Genomic DNA, 10382 nt, shown 5'->3' with positions numbered 1-10382 from the left:
CAAGATATTCATCATGATGCTAGACTATTCATGCCATTCGGCTCGTCACTTCTTTCTGGACCCACGTGATAAAGCCACGACGACCAACGTCATTAACGTTGATCGTGACCATTCAATTGCACATTGTTCCATTTCTATCTTAACAAATATGTACACATTAGGCTACATTTGTTCTATAGTTGGCCAAATAGCTGTAAATATTCTTATGGAGCAGCACGGTTTTCATTGAAGTGTGATAGATATTACATTGGCCTCTAGGTACAAAGTGAAGCCGTTTATTGTTGCCTTCCAGAAAATGCATGCCGTTCTAGCCCAGCAGATCCCTCGCTACATAGCGGAAAACAACGCCAAATGGGTTCCACGTGAGCAGAGGTGCCAAACCCAGATTGCAGATCTTGCCTCCAGTCAGGCAGGAGGAGGAGTGTAGGAAGTGGAAATCAGGCAGCAGCGCAGTGCAGAGCTAGGCTCCTCCCCGCCCACTGGCAGCCAGTCCTGCCCATGGCTACACTATCCAGCCACGGGAGGGGGGGGGGGGGGGGCAGGTGGTGAGATTGAGGCCGATTCTCCCATCAGTCCTCGGGGCGGGAGGGAGCAGGGGAGTAGGGAGTGTAGTTAGGGGGGGGGGAGAGAGCAAGATTGGCAGGGAGAAGCTGGTTGGTTGGTTGGTTGGCACCCGTCATGGCGTCTGGGCCCCAGACCTCTTGAAGCTGCCCAACAGGCTCTGAACGCCCTTCTTAACGCTGGAGCCCACGCGACGCGCCACTGAGTCAGCCGGGGGGCCAGGCATGCAGGAGCTAGTGCTGGGGGGCCTGGCGTCCAGACACTTCTGGTAGCGTAGCTGTCAATCAGAACACATACAGCAGGACCACGACTAAGTAACATCTTCAACAAAGATCTTATTCAGTTTGTTTCAGTGAGAGGCTAGGCTTAAAGCTGCAATATGCAACACTCACACCACGAGCTGGCTGCGAGGGAAAATTACATCTGCTGGAGTAAATTGGTCTGCTTCATGATTACGGTTTGTGGGTCTGGATCAACCACACTCCCGAATAACGGAATCAAATCAAACTATTTGTATAGCGCATTTCATACAGAGGCAACACAATGCGCTTTACAGAGAGCAATGGGGGGTGGGCACAGGTCCCACCCCGACATATTCCAGAGGGAAGCAAAAAAACAGTAGAAGAACACTCCGTGTTGCTGATTGACTCTCAGCACGCACACACTTTGAACCAGATGTGGACACACTGCTATGGGGGAGGCGCCCTCAGATGCATTTTTTTCTAAAGCTCTGGTGTAGTTCCCTGAATCTGATGAAAGATAGTTAGGGGTGGGTCCGATTAAGCAATACATTGGTCATGACGGTCAAAGTCGATTTTTAAATTGTGGGCGTTCATTTTTTTAATTCAAATAAACATTCGCAAAAATAATTTCCGTGCAGCGTCAGTGTTACTGCACCGGTAAACTATACACCCCACTTCATTGGATTGTTCTTTTAATTTCTGTATTATTTCAGTTATTCAGTATCATTTACAGTAAGAAATTCATGAGAATTCATACGAATAAGAAAGTTTTCACTGTTATTTTTTTTTTTTTTTTGCGCTCCTCCTTTTGACCACAATCAATTACAGCCTCGATAGATGTTGGCAAAAAACGATTAATCGATTAATCGTTCATCACATTACCCACTGATTAGTCCACCATGAAAAATGTGAGTTGTGCACATTCCTAAAAATCGTACATATTGCAGCTGTTATTTCTGCATGTAACTGGCAGTGTGGTGCAGAGGTCTGTCTACGGGAGTCTTGTGGGTTAATGGTGGCGTGGTGGGTTTTATAGCTCTACGGGTGGCTGGCCGCAGGCAGTCAACAGAGAACATCAGAGCTAACGACCGAGCTCAAGTCCCGTTTCTAATGGGAGAAATAACAATGAGCAAAAGCTAGACTTCTCAACGCCGACGCTCTCCTCGGATTCAAGTGTTAACAATTCTACATGCGGCCCGTTATAGATCAAATAATGATTATAGCACTAATTACAGCAAAGACCCGGGCATCAGTCCTGCACGGTCCTCTGGTGTAGTGTTGTGTTAGCGCTGAGAGTGCCGGAGTTAATGGTGGCCTCGGCCAAGGTCCTCCAAATGGCTCCTGGGAAGGCCCCCTGCCTCCAGGCCCCCGGCCCCCTGCCCCCTTCCTGCTCTGTGTCGTCAGCTGTCCCTATCCAGCCGACCCCACCCCTTTTCTCTTGGCTCGCTGCGTTCTGTCTCCCCACCTCTGCTTTGCGGCGTTCTCTATGAGTCTGTTCTGCTAAGTGCTTACTGTGCTTATATGATTCACTTAACTATCATATTAGAGACTACAGGGATAGCTAACACATAATGGCCTACTATGTAGCCAACATCTCTCTGTAACTATTTGTGCACTCTACTGTTAGTCATGTCTCTCTTATGAAGTATTTAGCCCATGTTTATTGCTCTGTAAATATTCTTAGCCAATGAACAAACATTTTCCAGGAGCTTGCTCGGTCGTCTCGTTGAGGGAGGTCAGGGAAGAATTTTTACAGCTCACCTTTCTTCCCCCCCCCCCCCCAGATGAAACTGTTTTTTTGCTTCTCTCTGGAATATGTAGGGATTAGACCTATCCCCACCCTCCCATTGCTCTCTGTAAAGTGCATTGTGTTGCCTCTGTGTAAGAAAGGCGCTCTACAAATAAAGTTTGATTTGATAAAAGAGCAGGAGTACTCACCATGCAGGCGGCCTGCACAGCCTCGCTCAGGCTGGCGGCGTTGGGCTCGCACCAGAACATGTGACAGACGAAGTCCCCGGGCGCCTCCGCCATGATGAAGGCGAAGGTGCGCACGTCCTTCCCCACGCCCATGAAGGACAGGAAGCGCACCCTGCACTCCGACAGCACTTCCTCCGTCTGCGGGGGAAACAAGAGCGGCGCCGCTCGCGTCACATCATCCAAACGGCGGACGGGAAACGCCGTCTCTGTGGGCCTGTGACTACGTGAGCGTGTGACTGCTCACCTCGGCGGTGGCGATGGTCAGGGTGGCCGACGCCACGTTCACGGTTACGGCCGTCCACTCGTCCTTCTCTTTGGTATTCAAGGCCGTCTCCAGGGCGACGTTGACCATGTCCATACCTGGAACGGACGTAGCGAAGGGGTCAGTGAACGTGTACACGTGATGGGAGGACATTTGCTAACAGGACAGGTGTTAGTTCAGGGATCTGAGAGAAGGTCCTGAGAAAGTGTAAAAAGATGAGCGTTTGAAAAGTCGGGGTTGGAAGTTGTCCCCTCTTAATATCAAATGCATTAAGTCGTAAGTTTAGACATCCAATGCGGTCAGTGTATACACTAAGGGAGTTTCCCTGATTGTGTTCCCTGAAATGTGAACCATGATTGCATTGCGTTTCCAAAGGATTCCATAGAATGAATCAATCAAAGGCAACATGTTAAAGACAGATGGTAATACGCTAAGTGAACCTCATCTGATCACTCTAAACAACCTCATTCACAGCGCATACCGTAACTAGACTATATCCGACACCCCTACAGTTAGAAGAGAGAAGAAAAGAGCATTCCTTACCGAAGCGTTCCTTACCTACAGGTTTGTCCACAGGAACGTTACCCAGGTAACGTACCTGGAAACGCTGGACTAGCTCGTTCTTTGGTGCTGGGAATTCTGTGGGAAGAGGACAGGTGATAAGAGGATGGTGACAGAGAGGACAGGTGATAAGAGACCAGATGGTGACAGAGAGGACAGGTGAGGGAGGAGAGAGAGACAAGATGGTGACAGCCAAAGGGAGCAGAACAAATATGGATATGAACAGGAACATGGACATGCATGTGGACATGAATATGGGTAGAGGGCCTGATGTAGAGCACTACTACAGAACACTGGTACATTTGGATTCAGTCATTACCCTGGAAAGGAATGTCCATCAGTTTGGAGGGGTCTATATTGAGTCTGCTGAGAGAGCTCTTCGAGGTCTTCCTCTGCGCCATTATCTGAGCAAGAAGACAGGCGGAAATACATGTTACACTATCACAGGGCTTTAAAACACTATCACAAATAAGAAGAAACGTTCTGAGGCTCTTAACTCACCCCCTGAGCAAGGAAAATGTGTGACACTGTCAGTTCAGGGACCAGAGGGAAATAACACAATGATGAACAACAAGTGGGCCGGACACAGCAGAGCTGCTTACCTTGGAGCAGATGTCGTGCATGCTTGTGGCTATGTTCTTGGCAGGTGTGTCACACCTGAACACGTGGCACTTCAGAACATGAGTCAGTTTGTCTCTGGCGACGTAGGCAAAGTCCCTAGAATCGCAAGCAGAAAGGATATGCGTACAAACGCAGGCGTCAGTGGAGAAAGAGGCTGGTATTGAGATAAGAGGCAGATGCTAAATCAAGTTTGACATTTACAAGGTTTAGTCAAAAATAACTTTGGGGAATTAGAGAAAATTTGTGAATTGTATTATACAGGCAACTGGTGAATCTACTCAAATTAGTACAGAAAGTTCAACATTTAAAAAATAAGAAGGTGCAATGTACACAAAGTATGAAACGAAAATGTCAATGTATGATGTCCATCAGACAGACGGGAGGGTGGTGTGGATTTAGCGGCTGGCTAGCCAGCATCACTACAACTACAGTGCAGACAGGTAAAAATACTATTTGAAATCATTTCAATTACTTAACTGCGCTAGTCCGGCACAATGGAACCACAGGGCTGTGACCAAAACTACAAACCCTACCCACCTCACACTCCAGGAAGACTCCAGCTAATTATAAAGTAATTGAAAGGATTTCAAATGGTATTTCAACCCAGGTCTGCTACATTGTGAGCTAGGTGACGGGTGGTGGTGACAGATGGTGGATATGCCAATAACAATACACTACCTCTCCCTGAGAGTGGCCATGTGCAGCAGGTTAAAGAGAAGACAAACCAATCAGGGCAAATCAATCAGGTCAACACAAAACACAAAAGGGTCATAAAGTAGGATAGCAAGAATCGAGCAGGAACTTGGAGTAGTCGAGAGAAGCAAAATAATAACAAAGTAAGCAAATTTGTCATGTCATTATAATTATTGTTTGTTTTTATCGTCTGAACATAAGGTTTCAAGAGAAGCACAACCAAGCTTGGTCCTAAAGGCATAATGTCTTGGCACTGACCTGCCATTGTCCCGTCCCACTCCCCACACTCGAATGCTGACAATAGGCTGGGAGTGCAGCAGAGTCTCGCCCAACGGGTCGATCAGATTCAGCGTTTCGTTCTCCAGGACCAGGAGCATGTCTTTGCCCTGCGTGGGGAGAATTCCAGTGACATTAAACACAACCATCCTCTGGACATCGTGTGCAGTACACATCGTTGCTCTGTTCCCGGACACCCAGGGCATCGGCCGTACCCTCACCTCTCCCCCCCCCGGGGGCCTGGGCCGTACCCTCACCTCTCCCCCCCCAGGGGCCTGGGCCGTACCCTCACCTCCCCCCTCCGGGGGCCTGGGCCGTACACTCACCCCCAGGGGCCTGGGCCGTACCCTCACCTCTCCCCCCGGGGCCTGGGCCGTACCTTCACCTCTCCACCTGGGGCCTGGGCCGTACCCTCACCTCCCCCCCCCCCAGGGGCCTGGGCCGTACCCTCACCTCCCCCCCCCCAGGGGCCTGGGCCGTACCCTCACCTCCCCCCTCCGGGGGCCTGGGCCGTACCCTCACCTCCCCCCTCCGGGGGCCTGGGCCGTACCCTCACCTCCCCCCCCCAGGGGCCTGGGCCGTACCCTCACCTCCCCCCTCCGGGGGCCTGGGCCGTACCCTCACCCCCCCCCCCCCCAGGGGCCTGGGCTGTACCCTCACCTCTCCCCAGATGCCTGCCGTGTCGTGCAGGTTGTGTTTGTGGTAGGACAGCTGGCGGATGCAGTTGTTCACCGCAACACTGCTCTTCCCTGGAGCCATCTCCTCCTCCGATATCTCCACCCAGCCTAGAGAGCGCACTGCAAACACCTGCCCAGTGGGAGGGAGGGAGAGAGAGAGAGAGAGAGAGAGAGAAGGGGAGGAGAGAGAGAGAGAGAGAGAGAGAGAGAGAGAGAGAGAGAGAGAGAGAGGAGGGGGGGGGGGAGGAGAGAGAAAAAGAGGGAAGGATAGAGAGAGGGAGAGAGAGAGGGAAGGAGAGAGAGGGTGAGAGGAGACAGAGGGTGAGAGAAAGAGAGAGAGGTGGTGTGTGAGGAAGGGTGAGAGAGATGTGAATGTGAGAGTGGGAGAGAGAGGGTGAGAGAGGAGGAGAAAGAGAGAGTGATATGTTTGGATGTACTGTATCTGTGAAGGACAGGTGTTCAATGATAGGAAAGGCCCATGTGTCTAGAACAGATACCTTAGCTTCTGGGTCAGTGATGAGAGATCCCAGCTTCTCGTTCCCCTCAGACTGGGAGCAGCTGCAGGCCACAGTATAGAGACACGATGAGAGTTATTCGCTAGAAAACTTTAATGTCCTCAGATAGGCAATGTGTGTGGAACAAACAACACACACAAAAAAAGACTTGTGATCTATATAGGCCAAGAGTATCCAATGACACCAGACTAAAAAACACGGGTCTCACCTCAGGTTGATGGAGGCATAGCGCAGCGTGGCTCCTTCAAAGTCCTTCAGGCTCTGATCTGACATCCCGTCTTCCTCCTGAGGACACCACAGTTCACAGTGAGAGGACACGCAATGGAGGTCAGTGGCCTCAGATACATATATGGAGTAAGCAGTGGTTGTCTTGGAACTGGATGAGGCTTCCAGAAGGTAACGCTGGCATCGAAGCCGTCACTGGTGTTCACCCACCTTCCAGAACTCCTCATCATTGAACTTGTTAGGACGGGGGGAGACGCCACTCCATGTCAACTGGTAATAAAGGGGGGAAAAAAAGATTCAAAAAGGTTGCGGGTTGGGCACAACGGAAATAGCCTACAATTATTTTGCAGCCTGTGTATTCATCAGGTTCTGAGGTAGAGAGTGAATGGATCAATGCCAGTTCCACCCAGAGACGTTCACAAATATATAAACTAGAAATAGTGCTCAGAGAGCACCGACCGCTGCCCATTAATGCATTTTGTTGCTCTGTGCATTCCAAAATTCAATGGGTTATAAACTGGCCCCTCCACCGAGCAGTCTGGTAATTTTTGCGTAATGCTAGTCCAAAAAATGAATGGAGGTGAATGGGGCCGTGTTTGGGCGGCTCGTGGACCAGCCATGTGATTCGCTGGGCGGAGGTAAAAATGACTGGAGGTGAATGGGTGGCTGTATTTGGCCAGCTCTGTGGTGCCCCCCTCGGGTCACAGCCAGTGGGGGGCAGTGCAGTGCACTCCAGGTTCTCCCCCCGCACACCCCAGTCCGAACCCTGTGTCTCTAGCGCCCCCACACAAGGAGCAGGCTTCATTCTAAATTTAGTTTTCATTCGTTGATCCAACCCGTGATTCGGATCCGCTCCAAACTGTAATGGGTTCTAAGTTGGACCATGCTACACCCTTACATCGAGTTTCAAGAAAATCGGTCCAGTAGTTTTGGCGTAATCCTGCTAACACACGCACACACGCACGCACGCACGCCACAGAAAACATAACCTCTCGCCCTGCGCTGTCGCTGAGGTAATAAATAAAAACAGGTGAACAGAGCAGAGCTGTGTATGCACCCACAGACAGCCTCCTCTTCCCTGCGCCCTCACCTGTCTCTCTTCGCTGGGGGTATCAGCCGGGGAGGTGCTGGAGGGTCTCTCCGGGGCCTCTCCCTCCTCTAGAGGGGAGGGGGGCTCCCACTGGGTGGTGCCTGTGGGAATGTGCCAGTAGTACGTCCCTGAGGTGTCCCTGACCCGCATCCACCCAGCAGGCAGGTCGGTGTCCGTCTCAAAGGCACTACGATCCCAGTAAGACTCTACAGCGCAGGCAGGAAACGAGAGAGAGAGAGAGAGAGAGAGAGAGAAAGAGAGAGAGGGTCGGAGGGGGAAAACAGAGGAAGCATGGGAAATGAAAAGGCAACTGTTGCTATTGTTTTGCGATTGTTTTGAATATGTCCTACGAACAGCTGCATTGCATTCATGCGACTCTGGCGGTCTAAACGTTGACATTAATCAGAATCAGATCTCAGAATCAGAATCTTCAGCACGGCTCGGGCGGACCCGGCGTCGCCGGTGCCGATTTCTCTAGCCTCCCGTTACCTGGGTCGCCGTCGGGGGTGCTGTTGGCTGTGCTACCCTGGGACAGCGACATGCAGCTGGAGTCCTCGTCGCTGGGCGCTCCGGTTCTACCTTGGGACAGCGGGCACGAGTTGCTGCTTTCGCCACTCTCCTCTCTCCTCGACTCGCTGGCGCTCTGTGCCTCCGAGGAGTCTGTGTCTCTCTCTCCGCCGGGCACAGGAAGAGACTCTTCCTCCTCCTCTTTTTCCTCCTCCTCCTCCCCCTGCTGTTCTTTCCTCTGAGGAGCCTCCGAAGTGTCAATCAGAAGCGGCATGTTGACGTCGGAGCACAAAGACCTGAGGGACTTTGAGGAGTTTTTGTCCTCCGGAATGTCCGCGTCTTGCGAGTTCTGGTTGGGGATTTCGTCTGGGCTCTCGTTGTGGTTCAGATTGGGGTCAGGATTACGATTCTGGTCCTGCTGCCTCTCTGCCACCTTGCGCATTTGATTCTGTCCTTCCTTCACCCACTTGGCATTACTGCCAGTGCCACCCTGTCCCTGCTCGTTTTCTTGGTTACGAACCCGATCCTCCTCTCGTTGATGGCTAGACTCATCATCATCGTCATCGTCGTCGATGTCCACCATGGTGCCATTCAGCAGGTCCAGAGGCGTAGATGTGGCATAGTTGTGGCGTTTCTTAGAGGACAATGAGGATGTGCCTGTACCTTTGCCTTTCTTGCACAGGTCAGAGTCAAGAAGAGCAATGTGTGGGGATCGGAGGTCCAGGGTCAGCGACGAGGGCATGCACGTGTTCTCATTGGCCAGGTCGGAGGTCTTCTCCAAAGACATGGCAGAGAGCTGAGAGATAGACAACAGTCGTTCAGGGGAAGGTAATTGCTACTGGACATTTGCCAAATCAATCAAATTACCAAATCAATCAATCAAAGCGCTATACAAATAAAGCTTTGATTGATTGATTGATTGATTGATTGATTTGGTAATTGAACATAACTGGTTAGCTATCTGACTGAGCATACGCCTCTAAAAGTGCTAATATTGGCTACAAATAGCTAGGTATCTTACTACCTCGCTAGCTAGCTAGAAAAATATGCGTTGACATCGACACAACTGTGAATAACGCTCCTCGCATTGGAGCTAGTACTCACAGGCTAACCTTAGCAAACTAGTAGTAGCTAACGTTGCTAGCACATACCTAGAAACTAGAAAGCGGCTGACCTGACGTTAACGTAACATTGTAACGTTATCTTGTTTCTTCTCGGGCATTAATAAACTGTTTTAGTATTAGCAAGCTGGTCAAATACTTGGCAGAGCTAGAAGCTTAGTTATGTCGTCTCATTTCGCACAGCCTGCTAAGCTAGTTATGGTGCGTTCGTTTATAACTGGGAGGTGGCAAATTGCGACTTGCTACTAGGAATGATTAAATAAAACGCTGCATGAACTCGCACTTCCTCGTCGCAAATTCGGATATGTTTCTCAGCCCCCAGTTGCTCGAATGCACTAGATATAACTAGGTAACTGTGATATAATGGTATATAGATATAACTAGGTAACTGATATAATGGTATATAGCTCGAATGCACACAGGTCGGAGGTAGGTATTTTGCCACCTCCGACCACAAACGAACGCACCATTAGCTAGCCGTGGTGGGAGTCATGGATGGAGGCTGCAACACAGCTAACGATAGCTAACGCTTCAGCATCCCCTTCATAAACACGCCTACCAACGAACGACACACTTATTTACCTCGATGACAAGTCATCTCACCTTTAAAATGTTAGCTGTTCTTTATGGTCCTTCCAATATTTGCATCGATGGCTAAATATGCATATGTAAACGTACGCAACATTGAAGACGCCTTGAACCACAAATCAATTTAGGGAGGACAGCAGAAGAACCAACGTCACGGTATGCACGTCACATCGTAACGTAGGGAGCGTAGGCGTACGAGATGCTACATCCATGACGCTACGTCATCAGCGCACTCACAGTTCCTGAGAAGGGCTACAGCGAATGAAGATTGAGACAGATCATCGCCTACAAGCCCCAGTCCTTTTAATTTGATAACATGTTGAATACTGCAGTGCTAACGTTCACCATTAGGTTAAGTCATCACATCTAAGTAAAGAGAGTCAATCAAGTCATGAGACAGTTCATTCATTTATTTTATTTTTTTTGCAGAAAGCTATGATTCCATTTGGCTATAGCCTACTGTAGT

General features: G+C 50.1%; 1 protein-coding gene across 1 annotated transcript; it reads right to left on the bottom strand.

Moving 5' to 3' along the window:
- Nucleotides 1–609: 609 nt before the first annotated feature.
- Nucleotides 610–10025, bottom strand: apbb1 (amyloid beta (A4) precursor protein-binding, family B, member 1 (Fe65)). The gene is made up of 14 exons (XM_084450480.1): nucleotides 9932–10025; nucleotides 8190–9003; nucleotides 7701–7906; nucleotides 6821–6880; nucleotides 6594–6670; nucleotides 6368–6428; nucleotides 5854–6000; nucleotides 5176–5303; nucleotides 4206–4320; nucleotides 3923–4007; nucleotides 3586–3681; nucleotides 3025–3140; nucleotides 2742–2918; nucleotides 610–838 (listed from the first exon to the last, which is right to left on the bottom strand). The coding sequence occupies exons 2-14, from the start codon at nucleotides 8992–8994 to the stop codon at nucleotides 677–679; spliced, it is 2235 nt and encodes a 744-aa protein (XP_084306606.1). The 5' UTR covers nucleotides 8995–9003; nucleotides 9932–10025; the 3' UTR covers nucleotides 610–676.
- Nucleotides 10026–10382: the final 357 nt, after the last annotated feature.

The sequence above is a fragment of the Borostomias antarcticus genome (assembly GCF_949987555.1).
Source record: "Borostomias antarcticus genome assembly, chromosome: 15".
NCBI lineage: Eukaryota > Metazoa > Chordata > Actinopteri > Stomiiformes > Stomiidae > Borostomias > Borostomias antarcticus.
The sequence above is the reverse complement of the archived record's forward strand: the minus strand, read 5'-3'. Positions and strand labels throughout refer to the sequence as shown.

Excerpts from the sequence above, each read along its gene's own strand:
- apbb1 (XM_084450480.1), bottom strand. The coding sequence starts at position 8,994 with ATGTCTTTGGAGAAGACCTCCGACCTGGCCAATGAGAACACGTGCATG. Across the intron at positions 4,321-5,175 it reads GTGGGACGGGACAATGGCAG|GGACTTTGCCTACGTCGCCA; the intron begins GTCAGTGCCAAG and ends TTGCGATTCTAG. Across the intron at positions 2,919-3,024 it reads TGACCATCGCCACCGCCGAG|ACGGAGGAAGTGCTGTCGGA; the intron begins GTGAGCAGTCAC and ends TTTCCCCCGCAG.